Below are 16,900 nucleotides of genomic sequence, written 5' to 3'. Positions count from 1 at the left end.
AGCTTTAATAACATTAAGCTACATCATTTTTAAAGTTTAATCATTAATACTTTTATAACTAATGTATGACAGATCATGATTTCTTGGTTAATGTCAAGTTGTCATAACGAAGACATTTTGAATAATGTCAACTTTGTATTAAAAGTGTCATGATTTACCGAATGACACTTTATGACAACAGTCATAAATATTCATGAATACTTACTCATGTTCATGACGGGTGTTATGTCATGTTTATGACGGTGTCAGGACAGTCTTATTCACAACCCGCCAAATAAAGTGTTACCAAAGAAGTTGTTTATTAAAACAAATACATTTATTTTAATCGCCGACGTGGAACAATTCAGTCGAACAACGATCGGCTCCGAATCTGCCAGGAGGAAACGAGCTTCGTTATCGTTGGTGTATGAAGAATAACAGAAAGGCTCACAGATGGCAGTGAGTGTACAGTTACACTGTTAAGGGCAGGATCAGCAAAATAGGTTTAGTCATTCTTGGCCTTTGAGTGACCCCTGTGTGGGAGGGGGCAGAGACAGAAAAGACATATAAGAAATAAAGCAAGGGGGGGAAAAGGAAGACGGAAATGAAAACAGAGTGAGGGGCAGCGAGGGGAGGGAGAGAGCTGGAGGATAACAGAAAGGGAGAAAACAGACACGGGAGAGAGAGAGACATGTACTGTAGAGCTCCTGGAAACAGAAGGAGGGAGGGGGATTGTTTCGCCGTCCCTCTTCTCTCCCTCTGGCTTTAAAAAGTGAAACAACTCTTTGAAGAGAGGAGGTGGAGTTGTGGGGGGGGGGGGGGGGGCACAGTGCTGCACCTTCACCATCCTGTCTGGACTGTCAGAGGAGTATATAATGCACGGACGCGGACCTGAATCCCAGACGCAACGCGGAGCTGCAAACGGACAACCAGCCGAGGACCCGACGCCACGACGACCATGAACGACGTCAAGCTGGCCCTGCTGGGGAGCCAGGGGGCCGGCAAGTCAGGTGGGCCACAAAACCAACTCGGATAACGGGGAAAAATAAATATTTACTTGGTTTTCTTCTCTCTTTTTTTTTTCTTTTAAGGCAGAGGCATCCTAGAAATCAGTGGAAAATGTATCGATGTAAATACATCATTTTAGAACTAATTGTGACTTTTGTGACTTCTGTGTAATAAACCAGATTCTTCTACTTATTCCTGAGATGGAAAGAATAAGATAGATCTTCTTTGTTAACTAGATTTTTTTTTTTTCTGCTTTACTTATAAATATAATATTTTCAAAATGCAGGAAAAAAAACATATGATCAGCAACAGAATGTACATTAGACATCCATTCTGTCTTCAGGAAAACATTTGCTGTGCTTGTCTGAGAGATGCTGCTGGAAATGTCAGCTAATTACTGATCAATTAATTAATCACTAATGACTGATCGTACTTGACGCCCTCGCTCCCTGTTCTTCCCAAGAAGCTGAAATCTGTCATTTTGATCTTAAAGCGAAACAAATCTGCTCTACTCATCAAATTAAATCCAAACATGACATTTATTCAGAAAAAAAGTATTTTTTTGTATCTTTTTTAGCTGTTTAGTGTTTTAAGAAACTACATCTTTTTATTCTTGTATAATTTCTTTATTTTTTTCCACTTAGACCTGACAGTATTGTGTTTTCTTCTTAAATCAGCTGTTCAGATCTGATAAGATGAATATATTTTATATTTCTTTTGCATTAATCTTGTTTGTTTATTTTGCTTAGCACGCCTTGATTAACTCTGCGATGCGTTTTACGTTTTCTCATTTAAAACTTTCGAGGGTGTTTGTAATGTAATAGCAATGAAAATAAATTTCAAAAAATTAAAAATAATAAGAATGAAGGCACTAAGAACATTTTGTATTTGGAATTTAATTACGTCATTGAAATTTCTCTTGCAACGCAGAGTTAATTACTATTTTCAAGGAAAGGATATTCTGTTTGCTCTTCTTCATCTCCTTAACATCTCCTAACAAAACAGTAGCACTTTGTTTTTCTGGATTCTTGGCACACCTGGAGGTCTTCATTTTCACTGACGCAATTATAAAAAATAAAAAAGTAAAACAGAAGAACTTTGGCAGAGTTCGTGTAGATTCATCGACTAGCGTGAATCCCATTTTGACCCAGGTCCATGTGGAAGGTTTCGATTTGCCAGAGTTCAAACTTCGCATGCACTGGAGACCAAAATATGGTGGTTGTCTTTTTTTTGCACAATGAAATCGTTCCAATTTTAATCAGAGAGAAGTGGAAGAAAAGCATCAAGCAGCTGGCACCGCTCTCAAGCCCCCGCCGCTCCCAGCAGGCTTATTCCAGTTCTGAGATTCTTTACTTTTCTTCTCGATAACACTTAACCCTACCACTCACTTCAACCTTAATCACAAACTACAACATTAGTTTGTAATGTGGAACGCAGAGCTGAGTGAGCTGATGAGTAATGGCCAAACTGGCCACTAGGGGGCTTGGAGCGCGATGATACCAATATCTGTCCAACTGTGAGAGCAGAGAAGAAATTGGATATGTTTCATTTCTGTAATGGACGACTGGAAGTGGCAAAAACCTGAAATGACTTCAGACTGTGGAGTGTTGACTGGTAAACAGCTATAGCTAGCACGAGCAAACTACTAGCTAGCCACGGTTGCTGCTCTTTCTCCCAGTATGAAAACCAAACTTTTTAATAGTATATACGATATATTACTGAAACAGAAGACAAACAGGGTCTTGTTTTCCATTCAAATATTTGTCGGTGTGATTTTGTTTTGGTAGGCAAAAAAATAGGTAAATGCCGAGAAGAGCTATGCTAACAGTGGAGTATCTGGTTTTTTTGTTTGTTTGCCACTGAGAGTTAAAATGTCCCCATTTCTGAAGCAATTTTTAGTTAGAAAAAACACATTTATTTAACCAAATGCGGTACGCAACTAAAACGGATCAAACCAAGATTTAGATAGGAATAAAATAGAGAAAGGCACAAGCAGAATTAAATCATGTTACAATGACTAAAGTAAAAACAGAAACAGAAATAAAGCAGCTTACATTGTGAAGATAAAGAACCAAATGAGTAGGTTTTTAAAAGAAAAGACACACTAATGTTTAATGGCAACTTTTCCCATAATCTCCAAGAATGAAGAGGCGCAATCTCCTTTGAGCTTCGGCCTCGTTTTTGACACAACCGTCATAAACTGGTCAGCTGATTGAAGGGCCAGATGTGAAACAAAAGGAGAGCTATTGAGAAGAAGGAGAAACGAGACATTTAAAAGCCAAGGGAAGGAATTTAAAATAATTTCTTTGTCACACAGGAAGCCAGTGGGGAGCAGAGAGAACAGGCGAGATTGGTTTTCCTCACTGGTACTTGAAAAAGAGCTGACATCGTACACATTTTGACGTATTGCTTAAATTCAAATGAATTAGTAAGGCACACATTTCAAAATAAAAGTTAGGCTAATTTATGTCCAACTCAGTTGTTGCTATATTTTGATGTCAGTTCTTCGGGTTATATTGAGTGAACACAGACTTAGTGCCTGATTTAAAGGTTTTATCACAGTCAGCAGTTAATCATTCAGTTTTGTCAATACAAATGTTGATAGGGTTAGGTTTTTTTTCTTTTAGAATAGAATAGAATAGAAGTACTTTATTCATCCCAGCAGGGAAATTACTTCGCATTTTCATTTTATGTGAGAAATATTGTAAACATCATATTTACTAGCGCGGTAAAAACCATCTCCTTGTTCTACGCTTGGCTTCGTCCAGAGGGTCTGGATTCTTTGGCTATTGAGAAACGATTGCTTGCTGTAGATGTGGATTGTATTGAAGTTTTAAATTTTACCCAATTGCTGCGCCAGTTCGACACTATGAAGCTTACCAGAGATCACGCGCGCTGTGAGCAACCATATCAGTGGCACAAAATCTTGCTTTTCGATTTTTTTGAAGACTTCTGTTAGTATCTTGTGGCCTTGAGCTTGTCTAGCTAGCCAGCGGTTTGTTTTGAATGTCTCCCCTCTGTAGATAACGTACATCTCCTGAGAAGCTTCTGCTGTTTTCTCTTTGAAGGCCCCTGGTAGTGGATTTGAGCTCAACATGGCGTTCCCTCTCACTTCAACAGTCAGAGCCACACCAAAGAAAATCTCTGAGACAGACCTTCAAATTCCTAAATGATGTCTGAAAAATGTAAAAAGGCCACTAGCGCCAGCCAAATACAGATTATATATAAAAAAAAGAAAAGCTAAATGATGATGTTATAACCATCATCAAATAATCATGGTAAAGGGTTGGGTTAATGTAATATTGTAAATATTTGACCTTTAAAAAAAAAAAAAAGCCATAAAAAGATCTAAAACCTGTTTGTCATTTTGACACATTGCTATTCACACCCCTAACTACTTGGAGGAGTCATGCCAGGGGCACAACTACATACTTCCTGAGGTGTATGCAAACATGTCATCTTTTTAATGTTCCCTTCACAATATGTATTAATTTATTTCTTAATCTATTCGTATGATTTGTTCTTTAAATTGCCATCTATATTATTTTTCAGTCTCGGGAAATGACTGAGGGATGAAGAGACTGATGACTGCTTCTTTAGGTTCTGACGGGTCTGCGGTTCCTCTCCTGATCCATTCTGTCTGATATCAAACCCACTGGGTGCCACTGAATGTCACAGACACATTTATTTTAATGCCCCTTTAAAACGTCACTGTGATTGTTTAGCCTGTGTCTTCCCACTACCGTCTGTATTTTTGCCAGAGGTTTTGCTTCTAAGGACGGTGTTTTATCGGGTGGACATTTTAAAAAGACGCGGGTTGATAGCAGCTCACCGCGGCTGCGTAGCAACCGTCTCTAGGCAACCGTGAGAACAGCGTGGGGTTTGAGGGAGGAGCGGAGCGGGGAGGGGGGGGTCCTATTTAGGTCCCGCAACTACAGTTTATTTGACCTTAATATTTCCCGAGTTTTGTTTTGGTCATTACTTTTACACTTATTGTTGAGATGTGTGTGTTAGGTGTGTCTATCAAACATTATAGCAATACGGAATAGATCGCGTCCCGTATTAGTTCAATACCGGACGGAGACAACAACATCCGCCTGTCATTTTAGCCTAGCTTAAGCTAACCTGAATATTTACAACTCTCTTGTTGATACACTGACATTACTTACCTGCTGTCTTTCAACCACTTTGAAAAGCTTTTCTTCGTCTCTCCAACATCTTTATCCCCCCCCCCAGCCCCAGCTCCAGACGAGTTTAACATGGGGGGCATCAGCTTTATTGGGGGGGCAAAATGAATACACAGCAATAATAATAATACTACTCAAGTAAAAGAAAAAGGTACAGTGCAGTAAAACTACTCATATAAGTAATTTTTTTTTTTTGAAAAAAAAAGTACCTCTTTTTTCCCCCCCAAAAAAGTTACTCAATGTAACTACACACTTTTGAACATAAACAACAACATCAGTAGCCTACAGGCTGCTAGTTAACAAGCTGAAGGTGCTGTATTGGTATTAGCTAGTCATCATTTAGCTAAAATTACCTGCATCCAACAGCTTTACTCAACTCAGTCGGTTAGTTTGTGGGGAAAATTGTGGAAAGTTCTTCGTGTTTTGATGCCATGAATCTAACAGACCTGAGTAGCTCTGCACAGCAGCAGCAGGTCTCCTTCACTGCCGCATAGGCGTAAACCCAGTGTGAGAGTCGTAGCGCCGCACCGACCATTTTTGACCAGTGGAGGGGGGGGCACCACATTGGCTTAATAACCCCCTCCCCTCCTGCCCCCTCCCTATGTGAAAAAATATTACATAATTAACAGACCTATTCTACCTCACATTCAGTGCTGACCTTACTAAACACCGGACTTTACAACAAATGCCTTGCGTGATAGATATCTAACTTATGGGTCCACTCACTGTACTTACAGCCGAGGTAGCAAAATAACTTCTAATGTCTGTCGTCCTTTTCTTTTTTGGTGGCGACATGGTCTCGGAGACTCATAATAAATGTCAAACTCAGAAGGAGACGCGTTCACTGTCAGCACCATGGACCAAGCTTCCGTTCCGCGTGTGGGCAGCTGGCTGCCGCCTGTTGCAGCTAATCAAAGAACGAAGATCCACGTTCTGTGAGCCAATAGCGGCATGGGTCGTCATAGTTCATAACAGCGAATTTTAAAATGAATGCTACCACTGCGTAGTATATTGAAATATTAAACTAATCAATGTAGATTTTCGTTTATTTATTTTGTTTTTGTTAAAAAATACATATGTTGTTTTTTTTAATTAATATGGCAAAAATTGGTCGGGACTATTTTATATCCCTTGAATATTGGTCGTGACATGTCACGACCGTCCATACCCAAACCTACGCCCATGCGGAGATGTAATCTAAAAAAATTATATATATATATATATATATATCTTTTTTCTTTCTTTTTTTTCCCTTCCTTTTTTTTCTTTCATGCTGAAGCTCAAATGTTACTGAAGCTTTTATGTAGTCCTAGAGATCAGAGGACATAACAGTAACTGAGCGGCCTACATCGGAGCTGTGACTGTGGAGGGTCTGTAACCCTCTGCACTCTGTTCCTGCATGCTTGGGTCCGTTCGTTACCATTTCTGCTCTGCTTGTTGCGCTCTGTGCTCGGTTTTGTTCTCGGCTGCTTCGGCCTCTCGGCTGTGGCAGCGACAAGAACCTCCGGCGCGCTAAAGCACAATGAGATGTAAGCCTTCGGGTTCTTTTCCGAATTGAAATGACATCGTGTGTGTGTGTGTGTGTGTGCGTGTGTGTGTGTGTGTATGTGTTGAGTCCTACCGTCATTAATGTTCTGTTCTGGGACCCCGGCCCAACAATTGAAACTTGTTGTCTGTGGGACCAGAACTGGCCCCGGTCAGTCGGTTCCATGTGGGCGTGAATGGACCCGCTCGGTGTGCCAAACATGCACACAAAACTTTTCCAGCAAAGCGGCGTGGCCTGTTTGATGTGGAGCTAAAGGTTTTCACCGTTCCAGTCCCAGAAACTGTTGGCTCTGTGTTGGGCCTGCACAGATAAATGAAGTTTTTTTTTTCACACCTCATTCCCTTCACCTGTGAGACATGAGACCTTGACGATCCCGTGCTTCATATTGCTGCTTCTTCTTCTTCTGTTTCCTCCAGCTGTCCTTGTGCGATTCTTGACCAGACGCTTTATTGGTGAATACGCCTCGAATGCAAGTAAGTGTTTCCAGATTCAGAAAGCCCTTTGCTTTTAAAAGCTTCAGTAGCAGACCATAAATACCTAGCGCTGCTATCAGATACAGATCGGTGACGGTCGTTTCACCTCTTTATCGTTTTTGGTCGTTTCCTTTCACTGAAAAATGTTTCTTATCCAACCTGAAACCTGATGACCTAAGGTTTTTTTTTTTTCCGATGGATTTTTATGACTTTTAAAAAATTACCAACCAAACAGAAACTACTCAGAATTAATTTGGTGTGATCAGTTCATAATCTTTAATTTGTCCAGAAATCAGCTTTACCATGATTACCATAATCATGATTAATGGGAAAGGTCATTATTTGAGTTTTTCACTTGCCCATCATAAACCTCCAAATAATATGCAATTAATTGGACTTGTACAAAACATTTGTGCATTTGTAGATATTTATTTGACTTCTCTATTAAAAAGTACCCTAAAGCAATAGTGACAGGCTACAAAATGAGGGTAGAAATTGGCAAAGTGGAAAAATGTACTGAATTACAAATTTATCTGATGACTGTGCGCCAGTACAGCAACGCTGAAATACACCAGTATCTTGGTCAAACATGTAAAAACAACTTTAATTTGTTTAGTGAGTGCAATTGGAAGCATAACAGCCAACGTGAAATAAACACAAAGAAACTGACAAAAACAAAAGGTTGACTGCCTTGGTCAAACGTGTAAAACTTCTTTCAAACGGTTCAGAAAGTGCAATTAGGGAATCTAAATACATTGTCAAATAAATAATAAAGCATGATGCTCAGAGTACCAAGCATAGAATTAGACTAAATAGATCTGCCCTTATGGATCAGGAACACTGGCACTGATACCCGATCTAGTATTTTTTTTTCCAATATCAAGACCGATATTAATATCGGATCGGTGCGTCTATTTAAAATCCATGCAAGACTACAAGATTGTAGTTAATTTGTAAAGGACAAATTCAAAATGTATGTCACTCATAAACACAAAATGCACAAATCAAACAGAATAAAGCTGCAATGATATTTATGCCTGTAGGTTTTGTCCCTTTTTTTTTCTCTCTCTTGCGTCTCGTTTACAGACTCTTTGTACCATAAGAGGCTGTCGATCGACGGCAGGCAGCTGAACCTCGAAGTGTTTGACCCCTGCTCTCAGGTACGGCTCACATCTCAAAGCTACGATACGGAGCCCAGGTTGAACTTTCCTGTTTGGAATTCTCTTATTTTCAACGTTCATTACTTTAGATAGGCAAAAGTCAGCTTCTAGACAAGTTTCATTTCAGGCTGGACGTAGTAATACCTGGAACAGATAAAATAAAATAAAAATTCCACATTCCAAACTACAAAACTTCAAATCATTCTGTAAATCTGAAAAGTGTGGCATGTGCAGGTGAAATCAGACGTTAACGTACGCCGAATACGAAGACACACTTTTTTTTTTTCTCGGCCTCCAAAGTAAAATCAGACCAAAGTTTTGTTGCTTTAGGTCAGTTATATTTTCCAAAAAATATTTCTATTTGCTGAATGTCAGAGTAACCAGAGAAAGAATATGTCAGACTTATTTATGAATATGTTTAAAAATCGGAAGCTTACGTACAGATTGATTAATGTCTCTTTAAACAATGAGGGAACGCCCAGATGATGACGTGGTGAGGAACTGGTGCACTTCATAAAACTCATACTGTCCAAAGACAATGCTAATAAATACAGAGGAAATGTATGTAAACTTCTAATTTAAAAAACCCCCATTAATATCTATTAATAAATAAACCTTGATTTGGACGTTGCTTCAATATTTTCACATAATGTTGTTTTTCTCATCATGTCATCTGTTTCATGAAGTGCACCTGTTCCTCACCACGTCATCATCTGGGCTTCACCTCATTGTTTGAAGAGACAGTAATCAATCTGTATGTAAACGTCTGAGTTTGACAATCGTATATAAATCTCTGACATATTCTCTCATTATTGTGGCATTTAGCAAATAGAAACTAACAGAAGTATTTTAAAGTCTATTCTCGGAGTTGAAGGGTAATTAAAGGGTAAAACATCCAAAGGGGTTGAATACTTTTTACAGCCACTGCGTGGTTGTAATACGTGAAAACAATAGGGTGTATAAATACTTCTACAAAGTGTTATACGTAGCTTTCAGACATGAAAACGGCATAAGATATTCATAGAAACTTAGGTAGCTAATAATTTTAGAATAGAAAATTTAATTAAAGCTGCTTTTTCTATTTTTTTGTGTACTTTTGTAGTGATTTTAGAATAAAAGCACATGTTCTCCTGTCAGCAGAGCTCCGAGGCCCGGTGCATCCTGGAGGAGCCGGTGGACTGGGCAGACGGTTTTGTGGTGGTGTACAACATCAGTGACCGCTCTTCCTTCATCAACGCCAAAAGCATCCTGCGGCAGATCCGGGAGGCGCGCACCGACAGCTGCAAAGGGTCAGAGGCAAAACCAACTCAACACGGCCACAGAGAACAGTAGATCAGAAACAACAACACGCCGACGTCATGTAGCTGTGAGGAGCTCTGACAGAGGTTGTGTTTAGCATTGAGGCTTTTCCTGTTAGCCTCTAATTGTTTCACAGGTAGAAATATGTCCTACTGTGAACATTTATGGAAGTTCTGTTGTGAATTTGAGAGCGCAGAAAGTATCTGCAGCGGCGTGTTAAGAGCCACTGCAGATAAGGTGGAAAAAAAGAGGTGAAAACCTCAAAGATTCCCCCGCCCCACAAAAAAGGGGAAATTTCTGAGTTAAATTTGCTTAAAACAACCCTCTGAAATTTCGAGATTAATCTTTGAAAATCTTTAGAAAAAAACTCAAACTCAAAAATAATCACGTTTTTCAAAAGTAAAAAAGAAAGATGACAGACTGCTTTTTGACAAAGAAAATATAAAAATGTTCTTAATTAACAAAATGTGCAATGTACTACAAAAACGACACTGAAACCAGTGACAAAAGCTAAATTATAAGAACAGAAACACTAAGAAACATTAGTTGGATCAATGCTTCTGTTTGGTTTGACTATAATATTTCTAAAAGCAACCCTCCATGCTGGACAGCTGCTATAACTGATTGCAGAAATCACGTTCCCAAAGTTGTTCAGGGAGAAAAGTCATTTTTAATGTCAATTCCTAGAAACTAAGGATGCGCCAGTACAAACTGATATCAATATCGGGTTTTAATATTTTCCACATTCGAAATGTCCTCTTTTTTTTTTTTTTACTTTTTGAATACTCCTTATTCATTGCTATTATGGTCGATAACCGATACTTTTAGTTAATACATATATTTCAGTACCGTTTCGACACCTTTGGGGAAAGAAAAATAAATCCAACCAGAAACAGATAAAACAAGATAAAAAATAAGTATCAGTATAAGTTTCTGTTCACATCAGCCCAGTTTTATTTATGGGGCCGATACTGATGATGGTGGCAGTATATTGTGTATCCCTCCTAAAATCATGACATGGTTGTTTTTTATTCTTTATCTCCTTGTTCTGTCATAAAGTTTGACATTTAACTTGCTAACTGAGGCCTGTTGACGTTACTCCCTTGCCATGTTGTGAGCCCAACATGTGACGGCGATCAGTTGAGGTGTTTGTCGTTATTATTTTGAGAAATTCCAAACCTGTCCTCGTGTGGAAAAGCATAAAAATAACATTTGCGATATTCATAGCTGTATTTTCACCAAACGATAAAACTGAACGCGCAAAGACGTTTTTTGTTTAAAAAACAAATAAAATTCCATAGCACCATCTGATTCGCACACAACGTAAATCTTAATGAGTAGCGTTACATCCGCTCTGACGAAGGAAGTCGTTCACCGGCCACCTCCAACAAAAGGCATTTCTTCTCATAACTAGACTGTCGGTTTAAGAGAGAATATTTAAACAAGGGAAGCGGTGAAATGGTTGGAATTATTTACATCTACCGCACCCAGACATCCCCAAAAAGAAAAAAATACGGCGGGAAGACGGAACGAAAACGAGAGCGCCACTCGGCTCTTTGGAGATGAACAGGAATCTTTGTGCAGGTTTGAGTTTGTGGAATGTCCCGACTGAGCCGTGTGGGTCCTGATAAACGGTTCAAGAGGATGGGCGAGAAAAACAAACCGAGCCACATCAGGCTGGCAACCCGGCTCAGGAAAATTCATCTCACCAACGGAAAGGAAAGAGGAGATCATTAACTCATGGCGAAGATAAGAAGAGGATGTGAATGTTGCATTTGTATGCTAGGACCAGGGAGGCACAGATCCACTTTTTCACTTCCGATACCGATATCTGAGGTTTAGTATCGATACCGATACGATACAGAAAAACGGTGCCGAGTTGACTTAAAAGGGTTCTTCTTCTTCTTTTTTTTTTAAACACAGACAAAAATGTACTAAATTACAAATTTATTTGATAACTGCATCAGTATTGCACACTTAAATTATCCAATAGCTTCACAAGCTTGGTCAAACGTGTAAAAACAACTTTAATTGGTTCAGTCAGTCCAAGTGACTTGAATTTCACTGATTCTTCTGTTTGGTTTTGACTACAATATTTCTCGATTTCTAAAAATGGAGAAACTTTTAGAAATTTCCATAAAATTTTAGCGTCCATAAAGCAGGACTCTAACTGCTGTCTTCACCGTGCCGTCGGTTTCCAGTTCCTAACACTGAACCGTCCTGCATCACATTTCCTAGCCAATGTAAAATAAATAATAAAGAAACTGACAGAAACAATAGGTTAACTATCTTGGTCAAACATGTAAAACATAAACGGCAACATCTTTCAAATGTTTCAGAAAGTGTAGTCAGGAATTCTAAATATAAAGTGAAATAAGAGATCAAAGCTTAGAATTAGACGGTAAATTAAGGTACTCATTTTATTACACGTGAAAATGTTAAATTCGGCACAATGTATTTATCTTTTTTATAAACAAACCTTTATAATAATTAGAACCACGTCTGTCCAGAGAATTTGACTGGAAAGCTGACTGTGCTGTGCCAAAATCAGCATTGACTTAACTGATGAAACTTGGCTAACTATTAACAAGTGTTCTGAAAGACAGTGACCCAAATGCGTTTTTAATAACAACAGTAAATTCGCTCAATCAAGCGGGGAAAAAAAAAAAAAAGAAAAACTAGATCCCTTTCTTTTGATACAGCAAATGTGAAAAATCTGTTTTAAAGTTTTGGATCTGCAATGAATGACAAAATTAAAATGAGCCTTTTTTTTTTTTCATTAACTGGATCGTTTTGGGTTCAGAAATGTGTCCGGACGTAGGATATGTAATGATGGTGTCCGTCCAAGTTAACACTTGTTCCCGTTTCAGGGACTCGGACGTTCCCGTGTGCCTGGTGGGTAACAAGCAGGACCTGTGCCACGTCCGGCAGGTGCGAGAGGACGAAGGCCGCAGCCTGGCGCAGGAAACCCGCTGCCACTTCCAGGAGGTGTCGGCGGCTGAGAGCTACCAGGACATCGCCGGCCTCTTCACCCGGCTCATCCGGCAGGTGATGGAGCACCTGAAGTACCGAGCCGACCGCCGGCGCTACAGCGGCTCCAAGTCCATGGCCAAGCTCATCAACAACGTGTTTGGCAAGAGGAGGAAATCAGTGTGATGATCCCAGTTGGAGTATGAGATGACAACAAAGTCAAGCTGGGTGAACTGGGAGGTTGCTTCTTTTTTCTTCTTCTTCTTCTTTTCCAACAAAGCCATAGTCGAGGCAAGCAGCAGAGCTTCGTGTTCGGTCAGTACCGTTGAAACGTACTCTTGAACATTTCCACTTATCACGTTACGGCCACGACTTTAATCTACTTTCTTGGGATTTTGTGTATTAGACACATAAAGTGGTGCGCAACTGTAAAATGAAGCTTGGTTTATGAATATTTTTTGCAAATGAAACCTCCTCTTTGGCAAAACTTAGGTTTAGTCAGAGATTTTCAATTGGATTTAGCTGTAGACATTGACTAGGCCACAGGAGCACCTGAATATGCTTTGATCTAAAGCAAGACAGCAGCAATGTCATAATTACAAATTACAAATGTCAACATTTCTATTTTTTTTTTTTTTTTTTTTTTTGCTAATGTTGAAAAAACAATCTTGCAATTGTGGTATTTCCGTCAAAAATAAAAAAACGCGTTTAAAATCACATGTGAATAATTATGTTCACGCGATAAGTCAATTAAAACGCACGCCTCGCCATCATCCTGCTACCACTTCCTGTTGTCTTTTTCCACCAGTGGTAAAATCTGGTTGTTGATCACATTTTGATACAGCCGAAAAAACCTCGCCTCATACTAGAGCAAAAACGTTTTAAGGCTTTTCGAGGTTTTTTTCCAAATTGCCATGTTTCCATTGAGTGAATTCCATTTTATGGTCACTAGTGTCGCACAATGTAGATGGTGTGTTAGTTCTCAGACACACATTGAAGCCAAAAAGTTGAACTTTGGTCTCATCTGACCGGAGCGCTTTTGAACATTTTCTTTCTCCTTGGTCCTTTTGTTTTACAGCCCACATTTACAGAGCGTACAATCCCTCCAGAGTTACAGAATAACTGAACCTGGGAAAAGATGAAATTACAAACAGGGGAGCTCTGTGTACCACTTAGGTGACTCCTGATGGCGGTTGATTGGATGGACTTTATTAAGGGGTATTATTGTAAATGAGGATGAGTCCGAAACACACTGTCATTTTGTTTTTGTGAACAAATTTGAATGATCCTGCATACTTTTTCTCACTTCTCATTTATTAATTTTTTTCTGTTGGACAATCACAAACACAGCTGCTTGTTCAAAGGCACTTTATAATAAGAAACATGAATGGCTGACTGCAAGCAGTGATGGGCACCGCTAACTAAAATGTTGCGCTAACCACAAAGCGCTAATCATAAAAGTTAGATCTGCTAGTTCTATACCAACATGGTATTTATCAGAAGCTAATATAAAATGCAAAATTCAAACATGTTAGTACCAGCCATGTGTCTATGACAAAGCACGTGTCACAACAAATAATATAAGATTTGATCATTTGAAGAATTCCTGCAGAATTCTCAACTTCAACGGAGGCGTCAAACTTTATTCAACTGAAAGTTTACCAAACAGCAAAGTAAATAAGTGCTTCAGAGTTTATGTGAAAAAATGTATTTAGCTAAGCTAACGACGCTAAACATTTTCAAAGTTAACAAAAATGCTAAAGCCCTAATAAAACAATTTGCTCTGCTATCAGCATGCTAGCAGATTAGCAGAAGTGTGCCCACGACTGACTGTGAGTAGCAATTAGTGTGTATAGAAATCTAGTGACAAAACTCTATAGATCTGCTTCCAATTTAGGCCACTTATGTAAGCCCCCTAGCAAGTTGCTTTAAGTTAAAAAATATTTACAAATCTAGTTTAGAAAACAATCCTGCAATAAGCACTTTTTCTGCCCAAGTTTTCTTGTTATAAATCCAACTATTGTGCCTATCTTAACTGCTTTTTCCAAAAATCAAACTGATACGTAGAGAAGAAACAAACACCTGCACACATAAAACATGCATGTGCAGAGGGCGTTCATCAAACAATCAGAGGTTTATTGATTAGGACCTGAAGGATCTATAGAGCAGATGGTTGCACAAAAAGAGGCAATAACTCAAACGTTTCCTTTCTCAAATTGAAATGCTTCAATTTGCTTTTTTCTTTCACTCAGAACACAGTTCTTGTTGTAGCTTGAGGCAGTTTTACAACACGACAACATCTATGATAAATGATAAGTGGTTGAAAAGCCAACAATAGAAAAATGTCCAAGTCTGGCCAACTCTTAAATTATGTTTTTGCTCCAGATAGGACGGAGACGACAGCCAGCTAACGCTGCAGCTTGCCAAATGTAAAAAAAAAACCCTCTAAGTTTGTAGCCATTGTGCACTGCTGGCGGCTGTCCTGTATTATAACTCTTCTTCTGGTATATCAGGGCATTTCCTGCATGGTTTCCCTGTACTAACCTTACTTCTTTTGTAATTTTTCTTAAATGAATATTCAGATTTGGGCTGAAACCTGAACAAAATTTAAAGACCAGAGTGTCGGTGTGAGATTGTATGCATTTCCTGTCTGGATTAAACTTTTGAGATGCTAGTAGAGAACACCTTGTCATTTAGAAACTTTAGCAACGCTGTGAACTGTTAGCCAAGTGTCGTTACTGAAAAATATATATGATGGACATCATGTAAAGGGTTATAAACATACTTTCGTTGTAATGCTACTCCTGGAAAGCTGTAGTGTTGACTACAATTGGGTAAAATATGTTTTATGTTGTCATATCATGTAGTGTTTCATTCCGCGATGCAGCAGTGCCAAATGCCATCTTTTACTGAATAAAATTGGACTCAAGATTCATGTAGAAATATATTTTCTCAAAATAAATTTTTTTCTCAACAACCATTAACCATAAGAGTGGCCAACAGAAATCATCAACCCTCCACCACCATGCTTTACAGTTGGTATTAGGTACTTTAGGTGACATTTTGTGTTTATTATTCACCAAACAAATCACTACCATACAGCTCTGTTTGGTATCAATACCGGAGTTTCTCCATTGTGGGACAAAAAATTAATTTCTAATTCTAATCCCTGATTTCCAAACATATTAGCTTCTGACCCACAAAATAAAGGAAAATGCTAAGCAGCTCATTTGCTGGCTTTCATTTGTCTGTGTATGTTTACCTCTTACAATGAAAGGGTGTTGAAATAATAGCTTTTGCTATTAAGTTTAATTTCTGGATAGCCGCGTTTAGATGTTTTCTAAATGTACTTTTATGAATTTGGCGCGGTCTTAGCGCGGCTTTCAGGAAGAGCACGGCAGATGCAACGCCGTGATGGGGCCATTGAGAAAAAAAAAAAGGAGTAAATTTCCGCCAAAAAACTTATGAGTTTGGAAAAGTCAGAAATGTCCTTGCTTTTCTAAATAAATAAAAAAAATCTGAGATAAATTTACTCCTCTGTTTTTCTGTGTACAGTCATAAGCCGTCTCTGGGACGTGGTGGTGGCCCAACAGCACGTCAGTTACCGAAACCACATACAAAAAACTTGTAAAAGTTGTAAAGCCCTTTATCAAGTCCGCAAACTCCTAACAGTTTCACACTACACCACACCTTCATGGTAATATACGTTATAGCCACTGCTACAGTGCAGACTGACAGAAGAGGCTTTCAATCGGCATTACTGGTTTTAACCGGTTATTTCCCCATTAGCTGCATTTCCATTACAAATGTGCGCAAATCTTCCTCCGTTTGTTGTTAAAAGAAAAAAAGATCGCAGTTGCGTTTTTTTTCATTAAATAAAAAATGACATTAAAATCACGCAAGTAAGTTTGTTCACGCAGCAAGTCATTAAACATCCCGGCAGCGTTAGACGCCAACACATGTATGTGTGTCAGAAATTGTATCTCTTGCATATATGAGATGTATAACTTCATAACTGAGCCGTGGTGCTATGGCGCAGACGGGAGTTTTCACAGTTCGCACAGAAGTCGTTATTTGAATCCAGCCAACAAAGGAACTCTGAACAACAATTTAAAACCACTTCCTTTCTCACTTTAATCCTCCAGCATTTTTCTTCTAAATTTTCCAAGCCTGACAATTTAGTTATTTTTATAGGATTTATTGTGTGGAGGTAATTTTGTTCCATTTCCCTGCTGTAATGTTTGATCATATAACATTCTAGTGATAACGCAGTTTTTT

The 16,900-nt window shown here is 38.8% G+C and overlaps 1 protein-coding gene across 4 annotated transcripts; it reads left to right on the top strand.

Moving 5' to 3' along the window:
• Positions 1–294: 294 nt before the first annotated feature.
• On the top strand, positions 295–15,854 carry rerglb (RERG/RAS-like b). Of its 4 annotated transcripts, none has more exons than XM_032577421.1 (5): positions 295–989; positions 7,137–7,193; positions 8,280–8,353; positions 9,494–9,642; positions 12,523–15,854. In XM_032577421.1, exons 1-5 carry the CDS (start codon positions 938–940, stop codon positions 12,806–12,808), a joined length of 618 nt encoding a protein of 205 aa, XP_032433312.1. In that variant the 5' UTR covers positions 295–937; the 3' UTR covers positions 12,809–15,854. The 4 variants fall into 4 exon arrangements, with proteins under 4 accessions (XP_032433312.1, XP_032433311.1, XP_032433314.1 ...); XM_032577420.1 differs by having other exon boundaries at positions 9,491–9,642; XM_032577423.1 differs by having other exon boundaries at positions 930–989; positions 8,237–8,353.
• The last annotated feature ends 1,046 nt before the right edge of the window (positions 15,855–16,900 follow it).

The sequence above is a fragment of the Xiphophorus hellerii genome, chromosome 2 (genome assembly GCF_003331165.1).
Source record: "Xiphophorus hellerii strain 12219 chromosome 2, Xiphophorus_hellerii-4.1, whole genome shotgun sequence".
NCBI lineage: Eukaryota > Metazoa > Chordata > Actinopteri > Cyprinodontiformes > Poeciliidae > Xiphophorus > Xiphophorus hellerii.
The sequence above is the reverse complement of the archived record's forward strand: the minus strand, read 5'-3'. Positions and strand labels throughout refer to the sequence as shown.

Coding starts and splice junctions, on each gene's coding strand:
- rerglb (XM_032577420.1), top strand. CDS start 938: ATGAACGACGTCAAGCTGGCCCTGCTGGGGAGCCAGGGGGCCGGCAAG. Junction 7,194..8,279: donor TGAATACGCCTCGAATGCAA/GTAAGTGTTTCC, acceptor TCTCGTTTACAG/ACTCTTTGTACCATAAGAGG. Junction 9,643..12,522: donor CGCACCGACAGCTGCAAAGG/GTCAGAGGCAAA, acceptor TTCCCGTTTCAG/GGACTCGGACGTTCCCGTGT.